General features: G+C 37.7%; 1 protein-coding gene across 1 annotated transcript in view; it reads right to left on the bottom strand.

Moving 5' to 3' along the window:
• Positions 1 to 1,843: 1,843 nt before the first annotated feature.
• The window catches only part of TAB2 (TGF-beta activated kinase 1 (MAP3K7) binding protein 2), a 75,627-nt gene continuing 59,845 nt past the window's right edge, over positions 1,844 to 17,625 (bottom strand). Inside the window, exons 3-7 of the mRNA XM_068411385.1 lie at positions 15,659 to 17,171; positions 8,279 to 8,439; positions 7,534 to 7,627; positions 6,135 to 6,215; positions 1,844 to 3,894 (exon numbers count right to left, since the gene is read on the bottom strand). Coding sequence (XP_068267486.1) covers positions 3,749 to 3,894; positions 6,135 to 6,215; positions 7,534 to 7,627; positions 8,279 to 8,439; positions 15,659 to 17,171 — 1,995 coding nt within the window. The 3' untranslated portion in view covers positions 1,844 to 3,748. The remainder of the gene's footprint in view (positions 3,895 to 6,134; positions 6,216 to 7,533; positions 7,628 to 8,278; positions 8,440 to 15,658; positions 17,172 to 17,625) is intronic.

Here is a 17,625-nt window from a genome sequence, read left to right on the forward strand (position 1 = left end):
TTAAAGTAAGAAACATATTCGCCCATGGCACCTACAAAATATTCTGAAGGCAGACATTTCAAGATCATAAAATTGATTAAGCTCACACAAGTCAAACAAATACACATAGGCAGGCACAAATACCAACAATGCAGTTTTAAAATCAATCATTAGCTTGAGACTGAAGATATCAAATCTCACAATCTGAATTTCAGGTTGCCCTGAAATACCTGATAACCATAGTCCTGGGCAACAGAATAACTCTACTGATCAGAGACTGCAGAAGACAGATGTTTTTCTAATTTATCTAGAAAGCCAGCAGTGCGAACTGAAGGCAGTTCCATGGAGCTGACGTGACACAGCAGTTTGGTTACCAGCTCTTTGTCTCAGTTTTGCTGCCTGCCATTTCTAAAGGTATCCCAATTCTGAAGCTTGGCCAAGCGATGAATATTTCACATACTCACAAAAAATAAGCAGGAGCATCTCTAAAAGCCAAGAAGCGTACTTCTCCCTTCCTGCTAAAGAGTGAAATAATCTATGGTGTTTTTTTTTTTTAAAAATTATAGAGATCCCTGACAAAGTACAAAAATGTAAAGTCATAAGCCAGCATCCAAGATAAACTACTTACTGCAAATGTTTCATTTTTTGTATTTATATTCTATGAGAAAAAAGAAAAATTCATCAGTGAAATCTAGTTCTATTTCATTCTTCAAAACATAAACCTTTAAAAACCTACCCTTTAAAAACATACAATAGTGATATGCCCATATACTGGCATCAGCTTGAAGGGAGAGCTAATGATATACATGATCTGAAATACAGGAAGACCATAAAACACAGGAAGACCATAAAACCCCTAAAGGTGGAGGTAAAAGTCTGTGGAACAGACAACACTGGAGATGTCATTTCTCTTGTCCCACTATTCCAGGATCAGTTACTGAAATTACTGCCTGATACACTCTCATACTAGTGTGCTGATGGCTCTGCATAGCTAACTGGAGCTAGGATTTAAATATTTATTTTTTCCTCCAGAAAATAAACACTCAAATAAATGCAGAGAAAAGATCAATTACACATTTGACAGGATGAGCAGAATTCCATTTTACTTATTTCCCAAAACATGCTTTTTCCACCCTACAGCTGATGGGATTTTGTTGTTTCCTTTTTAAATACAGTTGCCCTCCTCACTCCAAACACTATTTTTCATACAGTAGGTTAAGGCATTCCACTTATCAATCTGCATTAAGGAATGTTTTTTGCTGCATCTGTAGTTAATCTATTTATAGATGCCTCCTGAAGGGCTTTTACACGGCACCACTGTGTCTCAGGAAAGCCCAACTCCACATACCAAATGTCTGTCTAGACAGGGTCCAAGTGGGAAAGACAAGCCCAGGAACACGCCACATCTCATTGCACTATAACATACATAGCACCAAAATACAATTTAACCGTATTAATCCTTAAACTGTGCTTATATTAACAGTACACAAAGTATGTCATCTATTACCTTGGACAAAATGGTTGCCCATTTGGAATTAGAAAAATATTTTAAATATCATAAACCCTTAAAGCATGAAGTAAAAGTGGCCTGTGTCTAGCTTATTACTTCATGAATGAGAATGGTTCTTTGGTCAGGACACAATCTTGTCAGTGCAACTGTATGGAATACATTCCTTACACTCACTGAATGAGTATTAAACAGAATAATGCATGGGAGGAAAGACACAAGATTCAGCAAAACAAAGGCTTAAATAAAATCTCTGGTCATAAGAAATCAGCCTACTTTTAATACTGTTAATGCTTATTGTTGAGTATTCTGTTGCTCCACAGCATGGAAAAAGCAAACAAATCACAAACCCAAACATTAGAATATAATTTTTTTTTAATTTTTATAAATAACTTATCTGTTACAAAGACAGTTTACCCAGCTAAATCACAAAACCATCAACTCAAGATATCCAAATTAGGTTTTATTAATAAACAGGTAAAAACTGATTTGTCAATCTTCACATAGAACTGCAGATGAAGCTGAAAAACAAGGCCTCATTTTATAAACAAAATGCATTGAATGCAAGTGCTTTGGGTCTACTGCCTAATTACCTGGGATTGGCATTTTCTTCCCACATAAAAAAAATGCAAAGCCTTCAAAACAAAGGCCTCTGTGCATTCACATAGATCACTTGTAAAACTCCTATAGAAGTGTCCACTGGCAAACATTTACAGTGGGTGACAGTCTACTTTGTCTCTTGCTACATTGTTAGCACTCCCTCCAGCCTCACGCTAAGTGCTGCTACATAATTCTTTGCGTGCCGTCTTTCGTGCATACTGTACTGGAATTCCGTTTTCTTGATCTCGGTTACATACATCCCCGATCATGTGAATATTTTCCTTAAAAAAATAGATCATCAAAATAAAGAGATGCTTGAGGTTGCTTCAGTGTTCAAGTCTGTTTGATTTCTCTTTTCCAGCCTTTATTTCAGTTGTCCTAAATATTGCTATCCTTGTTTTCTATAAATATGAGACTTCACCACAAAGTCAAGTTTAGAAACTGGCTGCCAAAACAGGAAAGCATTTAAAGTCCTTGAACAAAGCTGTACGATGCTGCTGCTGTTGAGTTTGGCACTGTATGTACTTCCCCAATGGATCTCTCTTCAGGAGTCTGCAAGATACCCAGCAGATGAAGCAAGCTTAAATCGGATGCTGATCTGTTGGTGGGTTGAAAGTTTCTTAGTATAAAGTTTCCTCACGCCAGATAAAATGCTACCTTGTGTCACCCACCGTAAAACTCAGTGTACAGAGTGAACTATATGCGTAACTCTTCCAACTTTTCCTGCATTTTTACCACGCTGCATCTGCAGGTCTTCACAGATCATCAGCATTTACAAGAGCAATGTACAGAATGAGCAGAGGAAAGCTATTTTGTGCATAGTTTCTTATTAATGCTCTTATTTTAAGGCATTGCTTCTCAGATAAAAGCTTAAAAAAAGGGACATGATCGTGCTTAATCACTTAAAGGGAAAAAAAGAAAGTTAACAAAAAGACTATTACACTATACATACAGAAATACAAGAAAATACTAAAGGTGAAGAAAAGAAATCACTTAAAGCAGGCTCTAGAGCTATGTACAGTAGGAAAAGCTTTGGGGTATTTCACTGTGTGTATTGTACAGACAACGCATGCAGTTTTTCCTTTTCGTCTTTAGATGTGATTGTACTGATTTCTGGCTTCGCAGAGATGTTTTCAGGGAAGACAAGGCAAAGAGTACCACTGATTTGTGAAGTTCTTCCCTTTATCGAAGGCACTATGTGGCAGCAAACAGTCTAAATAGTTAAACCTTGTTCCTTTTAGATCTCCTCTGTGCATGTAGTGTTTCACTGAAAGCTCTGAAAACAAAACCGGAGCACTCTATTCCTTTCCCCTGTCATAATTCAGTAGTGACATCGGGGCAGAGAAGAGGATGGACAACACCCAAGCACTGAACATGGTGTGTGTTACTGGGACACTGGTAATACTGTACATGGTTTAGGCAGCTGGCAACTGAGTCTTTCAGCAGATTACCTTTCAGCCGATGAATTTCAACTGCCTGTGACACAACACTGAGGTATTACTAGCTCTGTGGGCTGACATTTAACATTAGCAAAATACCATCTAATCACACCTTCAATTTTACAAAATCCTATGCATAAATGCTTTTTTTTGCCCCTCAATTTGACTGTATAGTTCCTTGTACATTTGCTATGATTTTACAAAAGGTAACGGGCCTGTTGGCTCAGAAATGCCTGGGCATTTCACACTGTTCACAGCGATTTAAGGCTGGATGATTTAAAAAAGTACAGGCAGTACAACTCCACTGAGCTCCCTCATCTTCATCTGTGTCTGGAACAGTCTTTGGTGTTTTCACAATGGACCTCTGATCTGTGACATGAAAGAGATAAGATAAGCAGTTACTAACCAAGAACAGCATGGAAAGAATTTTGAGATGATTTTTTTCAGTAACTGAGAACTATCTTGTTCCCTTGAGAACAGCACAGTTATTACAAGTGAGAGAGGCAGCTTTTTACCACCCCCTTGACTACAGCTTGATTGTAAGTCAGCCAAATGGCACAAGGTGAAACTATAAAAAGCAAGTTTCCCATCCCTTCACTCTCCTTTCTTCCCTTTTGGTCTCCATTCTGAACCATTGCATGAAAAGGAGATAAAATTTAGAAATTAATCAGCACAGGAAACACGCACAAGATTTAGAAGTCTGAGGTCTATGGAGTAATCTAAAATTCATTATGACAAGAAGTTAAGTGCTCTGTAACCTTTTGACATATTTAACATTTTGACCATAGAACAAGTATCAGCAGCTCTTCCTCAATCCAGATAAGCAGTCAAGATACATTAAAGAAAAATCAATGCCTGGCTCTGTCGTGCTGTAGAGGAATCCTCTCCCAAGTGCACAAGTGTATCTTTTCTCATGGCGTGTTAGAAAACAACCTTCAACTATTTTAAAAGAGAAAAGATGAAAAGAGTAAAGAGATGAAAAAGATGAAAAGAGAAGAGTGACTTCTGAAGTTAAGGGTTCTTGGTTTAGGCAACTTTTTTGCCAATTAGGCAAGTCTTTTTGCCAATTATTTCAATTGGACAACACCTCATTAGCAACTAGCTAATTGCAACTGCTGCAAAATGACAGCGACAGCTTCAGGAAGTACAATGCTACTGATTACAACTGCAAAAAGAATTATTTTTCATTTTTTTGTGAACAGTGGTAATTCTGGTTTAAGTCACAGCCTACATCATAGTTAGAGTGAAACTTAAAATGAACTGAAAATTAAAGTTAATGAAGGACTAAGATACAGTAGTGATACTTTTTAAAAAAAGAAAGAAGGAGAAAGGATAAAAGGGACTTCAGAGGTTTATAAACCAGTCAGGGTTAACTTTGCATTTTCAAGATAGGTTGTACCAAATTACTGAACACTTAAATTTGTGAGTTTCTAGAAGATGAGTCAATGCAAATGTTAACAACTAGTCACAGAAAATTAAAATTAATTTTCTTCTTTGAGATGTTAGTTTTTATTTAACTGTAAAGGGAACTACATAATTGACAGCACTGCTGATAAATTCTCCATGGTTCAGCTTTAAAACGTGTCTAACAGGACTGCATATGGATTTAACTTTACTCAGTATTTTCACTAACAGCTTGGATAATGAAGCATAAAAACCCCTTATAAAGCATGAACAACAGTACCAGTTTGGAGGAATTACAAATAGTCTGGAGGACAAAAAAAAACAACTCCCATTTATCGAGACGATTTTGAAATACAGAATGGTCAGAAATCAATGAATGAGATTCTGTAGCAACAGTTACGGCACACTACAAGGACCAGTCACACACACATATATATTATGTGGAGAACTTGAGGGACAGAAAGGCTGCACAGACACGTGAGTGGGTTATCCATTTCATTTGGTGGTCTGCCTACAGGTCCTAGTATGATGCCGTTGCAAACAAGTTAATTTCATTCTCTGCTTTATGTAACACACAAAAAGTAATTATTCTGTTTTGTCTGACATCCCACTAGGGAAAAAAGATAAGAAATGTGCAAAACAATGAGAAACAGAATGTTCAAGACTAATAAATTAAGCAATATTGACTGCCCTGTTGGGCAGTATTACTCTTCAACTGTGTAAAACTGTATTTAACAACAGTCAGAAGAGACTTTTACGTAAATTCTTAATACAAATTCTACAATAGCCAGGAAGTCTAGTCAGGGTAACCAAACTGAGTTATTGTAACACGTAAATAAATCCACTCTTCACCAAGGACAATGATGAAGTCATCTCAGCAAGTTTCACTCATCCCTAAGCAACGTATCTCACGCTCATTTAAAAAAAAAATGGATGCTTCCATTTACTTAAACTACCTCACAACATATTATCCATCTTTAAACATACCCCAGTTAATATATTTGTCTTTCTTGAATGTATGAACAGAGAGGAAACAAAGACAAACAGAAGTGTATTTACTGCCCATACAAATAAAATGCAAGGTTTGTATGCTTTTGAAGTAATCTATTTCATAATCAACATTTAAACTAGATTCACAGAACAGACCTTGATATTAGATGCAAACCAGGTATTAGTATTAAATCCAAATTTTACTAGTACAGTACCTTTGGGTTTTGGTGGCACCGGACCAAGAAATCCAATATTATCATAAAAATTATGAATAGCGCTGGGATTAAAATGTGGTCCTAAAAATAAAAAGAAAAAAGCTAGTGCAGCATTTTTAAAAATAAACTTGGGTAGCAAAGCATATGAAGTTTTTTTTGGCAGTAATTCTGAAACAGTACTATTATTCATTTATCACCTTTTATATCAAGGTGGCAATACAGACCCGAGAGAGATATTAGTGATGTCAACAATACACTTAAAGAAACTTACTGCCCAAAATAGTAAAGTCAGAAACAAAATCCAGCAAACTCCTTAAATATTTTTTTCTGCCACTCTTAAATATTTAACAGCTTTTTATTAGTAAATTTTACCTGAGACTTTTTCTAAATTGTAACTGTACTGAAAGAGATGCGTTATCTACTATGCAGTGCATTATATATGCTTAGACTTAATACTTAGAGAAGCTCCTAACTCAAATTTACTGTAACAAACAGATATAAAGGCACATGCAATTTGAATATTCTATTTAACATCAAGTTTTTAGTGCAGCATTACTTTCAGTACACCCATTTACTTTCTGCTTATCTACAAGTACATTGTCTGAAGGAGAACTTGCATGGCTCACGACTGAACTGATCTAACAGCTCGCTGCTGCTGAAAGTGGAAAGCATTCGTCCCTTCCCTCCCACTATCTCCGTTCTCCCTTCCTGTGCCTCTCCCTCTCATCAGCTGAAGCAAGCTTTTCCAGCAATGCAACATTTTTTGCTTGGCTAGTGAGCAGAATCAGCTCTGCAAAAGGTCTAAAAAGCTAATACAGAGCCAGAGCACAGTAAATGACAAAAGAGGGAAGCAGGAAGAGAGAGGGACCTCCTGTTGGCAGCTCTTGAATTGGCTCAGCTGTCTCATAATTTCACCCTCATGACCAAAGCCCATGTCCCTGTAGACAAGGAAAGTGGAAGAAGAGCACACTGGAATTTACAACAGTACTTTATATTTCTTAACTTGAGGGGCTGAATACAAGACAGAAGAAGTGGAAGATGAGAGAGATGGACACATATGTGGCTATGTAATTTTGAAAACTTCCCCCTCTTCTTCGATACTCAAATAACCAGACTTTCCCCTCAGCATTTATTAAACAAATGGCATCACAAATTTATCTTCTGAGCCAAGCACGAGATAGGAATGACCGTGGGATTAGGAAAATCACAAAGCCCACAAAAATAACAGGCTTAGAAGACAATTACTTCCATGGTTTCACTCAAACTAATGTGATGATTCTGCAAATAGTGTGTATACCCATCATTTATAACACAGATGCTTTTGATACATGCAGACAGTGAAAGAAGAAATGAAAAAAATCAACATTTACAGCTGATGAAGTACTAAGACATACTGTACCTCTTGCTTGAAAAAGATCAATCTCTTTGGTTAGGCAATCTATGTCTATCTGCAGCTGTCTGTTACAACTTCTTAACTGTTGCATTTCTTCCAGCTGAAAAAATAAATCTGCCTGTTAGACTAAATTTTCCTATTTTATTATCAGTTATCATTCACACATAGGTAGACAGCATTTAGTTATTTCAGAAGTGAAGACAAAATAATCTTCCCTTATAATGACCTTTCTTTTACTCCAAGTATAATCTTACAAAAAGCTTTCAGACCCCTTGAATTCTTCTCTCTCATCAGACTTCAGAGCTGACTGAAGCACTCCAGATTGTGGTAAGGACACAGCCAAGAGTCCACCAGATCAATGGCTGGTCTTCTGGCACCGAAAACTGGTGCATTAATCAGTTTCTTTGAGATTGGTATATGCATGAAGACCAAAAGAACACTTAGAGTGGAAAGCAGTATGAGTATTAAGTTGTAGTCTGAAACATTAGGCGATCATGCCTTTAGGAACATCTGGAAGGACTACCAGGTCATACCTTTTGCGACTGCCTTTAAAACAAGACTTCACAATGCAATTAGTGGTTAAATAATGCATATTTAGTCTTTACTCTGAACTACACTGCTTACCAGTTTAATTCTAGCTATATTGCCTGTCACTAGTATATTGTCAATATATGAGCAATTGCTCCTTTAATTTATAGTGACAGACCACGCTTGTAGTTTAGGTTTATAGCCTACAGACGTTTCAACTTACTGATGGAATTTGGGAAACAGAATTCGATCTTTTCAGGCGCCTTCGTGTTAGATTATTCTCCATTTCATTGACCTCTGATTTTAGTTTATCCAACTTTTTCTTTTGAATCTCAAGTTCTCGTTGAAGTCTCTCCATCCTGGCCTTCTGGTGTACCAGTAAAGCTGCAATACATAAAGTCCCATTTTATCTACTTTATTACCCTTCACATTGCAACATCAGATAAAGATGAAAGTTAGCATTCTTTTGGGAAAATACAGATAAAAATATTGCTACAGATTGCTTTTCCGTTCTCCTTGCAAGAAAATCTCTGCCATAAGACAGAAAGAGTTGTTTTTTTGAAAACAGCACAAATCAATTACAGACAAACAACAAATACAATAAGAAAGTTATACAATGTAACAGATGACCATGTAAAATTTAGCTGTAATCTATAAAAATCTTTTTTTCAAGAACCCAACCAATCTACAAGAATGACTATCCGAAACCAAAACCAAATGTTTCTTTGCATTATATTCAGCCCAACCGTTGTAAAACAGGTAGTATGAAGACTATTTCAGAGATGGCTGCAATACAGAGCACTATATATACTAGATAAGCATCAACATTTTTATTTCTATTTGGACTGGAACATAATCCAGTGTTCTTGTCATAGCAGGAGACACCAAATGAAACTAAACCAAAAAGTGCTACAAGCAATACTGCTGGCAAACATCAGTTACATTCATCACAGAAGCTGGACTGTGTGCCATTTTATCCCTAAGCTATGGTGCAGAACCATTAGCTCAGCTTCTAATTTCTAATATTTCTTATTATTTGTAAAGAAAATGGCATGAGGAGACCTAACTCAGAAACAATGAAGTCAGCATTTAAACCACAGCTTTTAAAGGTATAAAGAATGTAAGTAGCAGAAGATGCAATCAAATTCATACAAGGAGTTTATTTCATTAAAAGTAGATACACTATTAAATATCATCACATGAGCAGGTAACACCGCTCGAAGCAATCATCACCTTCTATAACAAAGAAGTAGTATTTCATTAAATAAACCCAACAATCATTTCAACTTTTGCATAACCATTCATTCATCCATTAAATTACTAATTCATATGAACTGGGATCAGTTTCACAGACTATGGATACTTTTATAAAACTGTGGAAATTATTAAAAAAGTAGCAATAACATGGTATTTAAAAAAGAGTGAAATTTTCCTCACAAAGTGTTTAAGCAAAACTCTGACTGGAATGTGACGCTTAATTCACCACAATTTCTTTCAGGTACCAAAAAATTAGAAGCACTCAAATTTGGATGGTTAGTTTCCACAAGTAGTAGCAGAGAAAAAAAACAGCACATCAAAAAGATGCAACTTTCCACATCTTTGGCAAGCAGAACAGCCCTCTGCTGCAATTCCTGCCTGTTCATTCATTCACACATCATATTTTGTCTTCCAGAGGTTCTTCAAAAGGAGGAACCATGCCAAACCATTTTTGTACAGTATTACACAACTGCAAGGCCGTACTGAGATTCAGCCTAAGCTTTTGAGTCACATGTGTTCAAAAGATACTGCAATGACAAGGTCGCTTGAGCTTCTGCTTAGTTTTGTTCAATTTAGAGATGTTTGCAGAAGCAGGCACCTTTATTTGGTGTAGCCACTAGTCACACTACAGTTCAAGTTGCAGCTGTGCTCATTACATAATATAAAAACATATTAAATGAAATCCCAAAGATTTTTGTTCAAGACTTGTAATCATCAGGCAAGTAGTCTCAAAAAACAGCCTCCCCTCTTGAAAAGCCTTTTAGAAACAGCTGAATGAACTTTTTCCCATTTATGAACTCCAGGAGTTACAAATGTAGCTACAACTATGAAGAAAGGAAATCAAAGACTACTTTGCCTCTGCTCTTGGATGGAGAGTACAAGCCCTTTTTCCTTCTACACTTTATTTCCACTTTCAGATAGTCTCTTTATTTTCATTGCCTTGGTATTGCTGCTGAGGCAACTCCTTGAAGCCCAGGTTATCGGTACCTGACCTGCAGCAACACAGCTGTGCTCTACCAACCAGACGCAGAACTCTTTAGACCTGTCAAACTACAGACACAGGCTGCTGGTGAGCAGCCAGTATGCTGGAGGTGGTAAGCAAGGAAGAGTGCTACCAGAGTATTTCCAGGATGCATGGCGTGGACTCTAGAGTAAGACTATGAGCAAGACTGCATCGTTGGAGGACTTTGCCATGCCTCCCTCCCTTTTTTTTTTTGTTTTAAAGCCACTCTTGTAAAGGGGAAAAAAGCCCACAACATCTCCTTTCAATGGTCGCCCACTTCTGTGGTTTAGAATTAAGCTGTCATTATGGAATTGCACAGGGAGCAGAAGGCACTGATGGATGTCCACAGCGCTATTACACGCTCTTCATTTTCACATCACTTTCCAGACAGGATCCAATTTATTCTCCTACTTTACCATTTTACAAATTCAAATCCCAACAGATTTTAAACACACCCATTACAAAATTACCATTATGATTAAAGAAGAATAATAATTTGATATTGCTATGCTGAACTTCTATTAAAAATAAATTGGATAAGGGACTAGCAAGACATTGGTTTAAGCGGTAGCTTTCTGACAGAATTGGGTAATTTTGCTTAAATACCAATTTGGCAGCTGTAGGAAGAAAATGGGGTGGGGAAGACAGAATCCACCCATAATCCCACTGAAGTATTTATTAATAGAAAACAGCAATTTAAGTAATCAGCTCCCTCTAGTGTTGATCATAGCAACCGAAAACGTTAAGAAAAAACTGCAGTGCATCTCTGAATCTAATGCAATTCAGCTACTAGATCTCGTTTACACTGTCCACGAGAAGACATTTAATGGTCTTTGATAACGCTGTGATTCTTGCAGGAAAAGGATTCCACCTATGCAGACAGCACAGGCACACCCAAGTTTAATCTACATAGACTAACCCGGAGTACAAGCCAGAAAGCCTGAGGCTTGCACTTCTTTATTCAGACATCCTTAAAAAGACACTATTTACTACAATCATGGTAGCAAAAGAAGAACAAAGACTGCCTCCTTGACTCATTATATTGCACCACAACCAGAATACATTTCATGCTCAACTTTTTAATTATGTGCAAACAGGGTACTGTGCACATTCAATTTTATCAACTTCTGCATGTTCACATTCAGCAGATTGGCAAAAAAAGTACACTTCAATGCTCTGGCAGATGCCTCTGTTTCCTTTAACATTCAAAGTGCACATTTTCCACAAAAAGGCTGTAAATCATTATAATTACAGGGAGCATGAAAGTCTGGAGGACAAAAGTTCACCTCTCCTTTCCTAGAGACCTACTCAAACAGGTGCTGGATATACTTGTAAGTTTGAAAATGTACGCATAATTGTTTTCTCAAAGCCTCTGTAAAAAAAAAAAAAACAATTACTGCTTTAGAGGGTCTTTTGTTATCATAAGTGTTTCTAAGAAAAATGCTAATCTAGGAACACAACAATTTCACCCTATTCTACAGACCCATTAATTTCTCAAATTTCTTAGTTTGCCAAGTATGAAGGAAAGAGGAATTATGGCAATGCAATTACTCTGGGGCAGTAGGTTCATGAAATTCTCAGGACACATTTATGTTTGTGCACATTTTCAAAATCTGTATTTGAAGCTGCACAAAATTCAGTCATTTAATATGCAATTTCAATAGTTCACATTGTTTTTTTTTGTTCTCCCTTTCCAATACTCTTTTCATTTAATTTTTTAAAAAGAGCGTCACTTGATATACAAAGCCAAATATAAAGCTGTATTTTTTCTTAAATCACATGATGTAATGGGCTTAAGGCCTCTTGGAGCATGGGACACAGCTGTACCTCACTCAAGACTTCTTTGTTTTTTTAAACATCTACAAGGACTGGTTAGGATTTTAAGAAATGTGTTTCCTGCAGCTTTTTTCTTTTTGAAAATACTAAAAGCTCCAAGAAACCAAAGCAAGACCTGTGCAGAACTAGTTTAGTAACTCGACATTTATCAATTAACATATTTACATTAAAAAGACAGTGGCAAGAATTGCTACGTAAATGTACATCCACAAATGCACCTATAGTTGGTACCAATGATTTAACTCTAACTATGCATACCATCCTCTCGCCAAGTTAAAGAAAACAATATGAAAAAGTCACAGTCAAAAGCCAAGTAGTATTGAACTAAGGGACTTCAGCTCCCTAGTATGAAAACATCAACCCAAAGATTCTATTACACAATTATGTATTTTCTCGATAGGACGCCTGCCCATTATACAGATGGAAAGCCATGCACAGAATGAGTAACTATCGAATAATTATTTAGCCTCACTATTCAACATATGACTGCGTGCATAGTGAGTGCACATCACAAAAACATTTCTGAGTACAGAATTTTGTTTCTACAGGATTTCACTTTTTCATCTGTAAGACACTTTATACTAAATTATATATTGAAATCTCAGGTAATTACTTTATATTAATAAAATTAATTATAAGTTGAAATCTCTGCTAAGTAATGGGAACCGATACTCCGTACACACATGGAACTGGTACTGAACAGATCAGCATAAAAATGATCCTCTTTTGGCTATCCTTTTGGGCATGCACCTAGCATTACTTTGCTCACAGCATTATTAATTCTTATTGACTTCAGAGTAGTGTATAAGTGCTCTCAACATTTCCACAAGCAATTCCGCAGTACCTCAAACTGGAATCCCAGGAACTGAGAAACATCAATTTGCAGCCACTTCTGAAAAGTTTGGTGACAGCGAGTTTCTCAGCATCACAAAGTCAGTGGTGGAGATATAACCTCACATTCCAGGGTAACGGTCAATGTCTTAACTACATTGATTTTCTCTGAGCAGCACCCCACCCATTTTCACACCATATAACCTTCAGTTCTGGCAGCAAACAAGACAGAGATCTGTGGCAGCCTTTACCACCCACTGCGACTTACTTTGGAGGAAAAATTGAAATCTAATGACATAAAGAGACTGGAGTGACTACACACACCATAACTGAAGTAAAGCTTGTCAAGTGGCAAGTAGCAGCACTTGCAGATAGGTCCAACACACCTCCTGTTCTCCTGGGTTGGACCATGCATATGAATGTATTTCACTGGAACACAGTGAAGGAAATCTCCTTTGACATCAAAGCAACTCCACCTTCCACAAGCCTTCTACCCCACACCAGTCTCAGTTCTCCCTGACAAGATAAGGAGCATTCTGGGCAGAAACAGAAAAGCTCATGAAAATACATTTTTCTCTAATTGTGGTCCGAGAAACTACTCATCGGTTCTGGCTAAAATTAAAACGAGACAAGCATCTAGCATGGAAGGTTTTTTGCACAGGCTGGCTAAATTACAAGCAGCTTAGAACATAGACTCACAATGGAAAGCATCAAGTAACTCAAATCCCTTTTAGTATGTAACAGAAAAAACACCCCCACCTCTAAGTAAAAGATTCAAGTTTAAAAGCAATAATTAGGACTTCCAGATATCAAGAGCATACAAATAAGTCTATCACACACTTCTCAACTTTCCAAAGATTAAAAAATAACAAAAATTTAAAAAATATTGCACTTGTTGCAGCAGAAATGGAGCAACACGTGCCAGAAATCCCAAACACTTTTGAATGTAAAGAACTTCAGAAGCATGAGTGTACTTTATATGAACTAGTGAAGGACACAGAAGGATGGTGTTTCCCTCAGTTCCCTAAAGCTGCACCAGCCCACATCATGCATCTACACTTCATCTAAAAACTGCATCTATGTCTTGGCTTCAGGAACAACTGGGCTCCACAGCAGGTATGAGCCAGTCAACACTTTTGAACTCTAGGCTACATAGCAGAAACAGGTGTTGCAAGCTTGCCTTAGCTTGATAAACTGGATGCTGATACCCACAGCCTGTAAAGATTGTGCAGGAAATCAGGTTACAGTAGCCACTGCTACCAGGGGTATAAGAGATGAAGAGCTAGACCTGGTAGAAGTCAGTCACATCAGAAAGGCAGAACAGGAGAAAAGGACATCCTTCCCCCACAAGAACCTAAAATGAAGAATGCCTGGGAAGCAAGTTCATGATCTAGAAGATTATTTCGAGCCTAAGGACAAGATTTCAATTGCTTAATTTCTGGGTACCTGAAGTCTTCTAGGACTAACACAGCCAGCCAAGTCTCCCTTCAGAGTAAGGAAAGGGAATACCACTTCTAGATGGCAATTTATTTTGCTTATCTACAGATGAATCATTTTCTGAAGTTCTTTAACTATTCACTGATTGTAAAAGTCTAGGATAATTAGGGTTTTTTTTTTGTTTTAACACCTAACCTTTAGACACTTGAGTTAGGATGGATTATTCTCTCATCAAAGATACAGTTACATCCAGAAGTAGCGCACAAGCTATAGCCACTTTTTGATTTACTTTGTTACTGCAGTACTCCAGATGCAGACCAGGCTTCCAGGGTCCTGATCACTGTACTTACACAAACCAAAATGGCTAAATTAATCTGAAGAACATTCAGAGTGGTCATGGAACAAGCCAATTTTTTAATGCTGGATTGTTTGTTAAGTCCAAGGAGGACCAATGAGGTCAAAGAAATTATTTTGACAACCTATCCTGAATACTGCTTAAATATCCTAAGACTCATTCAACATCTTTATACAAAAAGTCCACTGGAGGGTTAATAAACCATCAAGTTGGTAATAAAAACATGAAAACAGAAGATCAGCAGGTTGGGCTGCCTTATCACATATTTTAAATCTTACCCTCCCATTACCACTGATCATTTAAAATAGCTTTCTTTGGTGTTGTGTTCCTTCTCACATTTCATAACATAACAGAAGTATCAAGACTTTAAGCGTTTTATTGTCAGGCACACATTAGGAAAGATGGAGGCCAACACTTCATCCCACTAATTGCTTTTGAAGTCTGCTTTTCTTGCTTCTTAAATAACACTTGCAAAAATAAAAAAAAGGGAACATTATCCAATGGAAACAGTATCTCAACCGATTAAAAAAAATCAGCCAGTAGACTTGTAACTTCAAATCTTCACGACAAACAAGCTTAGATGTTTCTTTCAGAATAACATAAAAATGAAGATGCTATGACTCCACTTCATTAAACAGATAACATATCTACTTAAGACAATCAGAAGAATTATCTCCAAGTATTCAGTTACGTGTCTCCACCATAAAAAGAAATCTATGATTTGTTTACAAAACTCTTTTATTTATTTAGGAAATGCTCATGAATGTTAAAGTTGAAGATACTGTATTAAGATCACAAGGTTATCAACTGTTTCCTGTTCTGTAATCCACATACTGAATTGACAACCTGGTTGAAATCTCTACTATTTATATTAAGAATATTACCTTGCGTGTAGGCAGCATCATCAGATCCCATACTCAATTTCCGTGCATCACTGATCCTATCCACATGTGCTAAAACAGGGTCAGTAAGATGCTGGATACCCTCTGGTTCAACATAGTGATCAGGAAGGTTTAGAAGGTTTGTAGGTTCAAAGGTTGGGGACACTACCCCTGGGGAAACTGCAGGGGGCTTATTTGGAGAAACTGTAATTTTAAAAGTATATTTTGTGTTAGGCTGCGTAACCACCACTCGAGGAGAGGTTGCAGTGGTGCTGTTGCCCACTGCTCGACTCTTGGGTGGATGGTGATGAATAAATGCAGGACCCATGCTTACTTGACCAGACATATTCCTAGAAGTGGTAGATACTCCAGGATTTGTCGATATGAAAAGCGTGGGCTGGTTCCGCACAACTTGATCATCTCCTGTTGTGGCATTTGCTGAAATGTAGACCTTGGGCTGACCACGTGTGATCACTTCATCAGTATTTGGAGGACTGGCCGATATGTAAACAGTGGGTTGACTTCTACTTAATGTCTGGCTGTTGAGGGAAGAGGGAGTAGTGGACGTGCGAGGGCCAGTTGAACGCAACTTAGAAGAACTGTTTCTTTGTGGTGGTTCAAGTTTGATTTCAATTTGGTTTTTGCGAGGTCCTGTGGATATATTCTGAATGTTGTATTGGCTATGAGCAGAGGACTGGGAGCTACCAGATGAATGAATCATAGGTGCTTGTGGAGTAGTAGGAGAACTGATAGGCATATAGACATGAGAAGTCTGGTGGCCTTGCTGATTTGTCTGCGTTGAGTGTTGCGATGAGGTATGTGGCGTAGTACTGGATGTAGGAAGAGTAGTCCAGGGACTCGGCTGCGAAGGCTGGTAGACTTGCTGAGGGTGCATGGGATTAAACTGAGATGCCCAGCCTGGCTGCTGCTGTGTCTGTCGAGCGGTACCACTAGGAGCTGTGATGTAAGGCCTAATATAGATAGAATTTCCCTGTGGACTGTTAAGTACAGGAGGAGGTACACCATGTATGTGCAAAGACGTAGGGGTATTGCGACCAGGCTGAATATTTGGTGCTAAAGTTACCATAATGGGGTTGAATCTGGGTGTTTGTTGAGACAAGTTAGATACTCCTTTGCTGCCTAAGTGAAATCCAAGATGCTGCCCTGGATTAGAAGTACTAACTGTATTAGCCATCCCAAAGACATTAAATCCTTGTGGAACCTGCGCAGGTGCTGTCTGCGGTTCCTGCTGAAACAGTTCATTGTTGGACTGACTGGTTTGAAGGTGTCCATCACTAACGCTATGAGCTAGAGTCCTACTTCCATTCATTCTACTTCCTTCTCTTCCATGGTGATACACGTTCTGTGACTGCAAATCCAAATTAAGAGATGTCATGTGATTTCGTAGTCCAGGAATCCCAGAATCATCCGAAAAACCTAGGTCTCCTTCACCGTAGAGATACTTTGTGCTCTCCTGAGAGAGAACTGCACAACAGGCATCCAAATTATTGTTATTCTATAAAAGACAGAAGAAATTCTGACATTACTGATAAAATACTGTCACAGTGAGATATATATGCATCCAATCATCATTGAAAAATTAACAATGTAGCATCAAACAGAAAGCTTTAGGTGGTTGGCTAGCATAGCTGCTACACATGCACAAGGCCCTTGCATGTGAAGCTTATTATTTTGAGAACAGTGACTCAGTCACTGGCACCAAAGGCGGAGGTCTGCATTGCTGCTGAAGCAATGACAGGCAGATCTTGGACCTTGACAAGCTAACACCATACAGTATGATACACCTTGGAGGAATACTTTTGCTATTCCTTCTCAACTTCAGAACAATCTTCAGCAATGACCAAGTCTCTGGCTTGAGGGGGAAAATGACAGAAGGAATGGAATTCATGGCACCTGCATATTACTGGTTAATAACTTAAAAACAAAAATTAAAATACATGTTTATTTTA

The sequence above is a fragment of the Nyctibius grandis genome, chromosome 1 (assembly GCF_013368605.1).
Source record: "Nyctibius grandis isolate bNycGra1 chromosome 1, bNycGra1.pri, whole genome shotgun sequence".
In the NCBI taxonomy this organism is placed as follows: domain Eukaryota; kingdom Metazoa; phylum Chordata; class Aves; order Nyctibiiformes; family Nyctibiidae; genus Nyctibius; species Nyctibius grandis.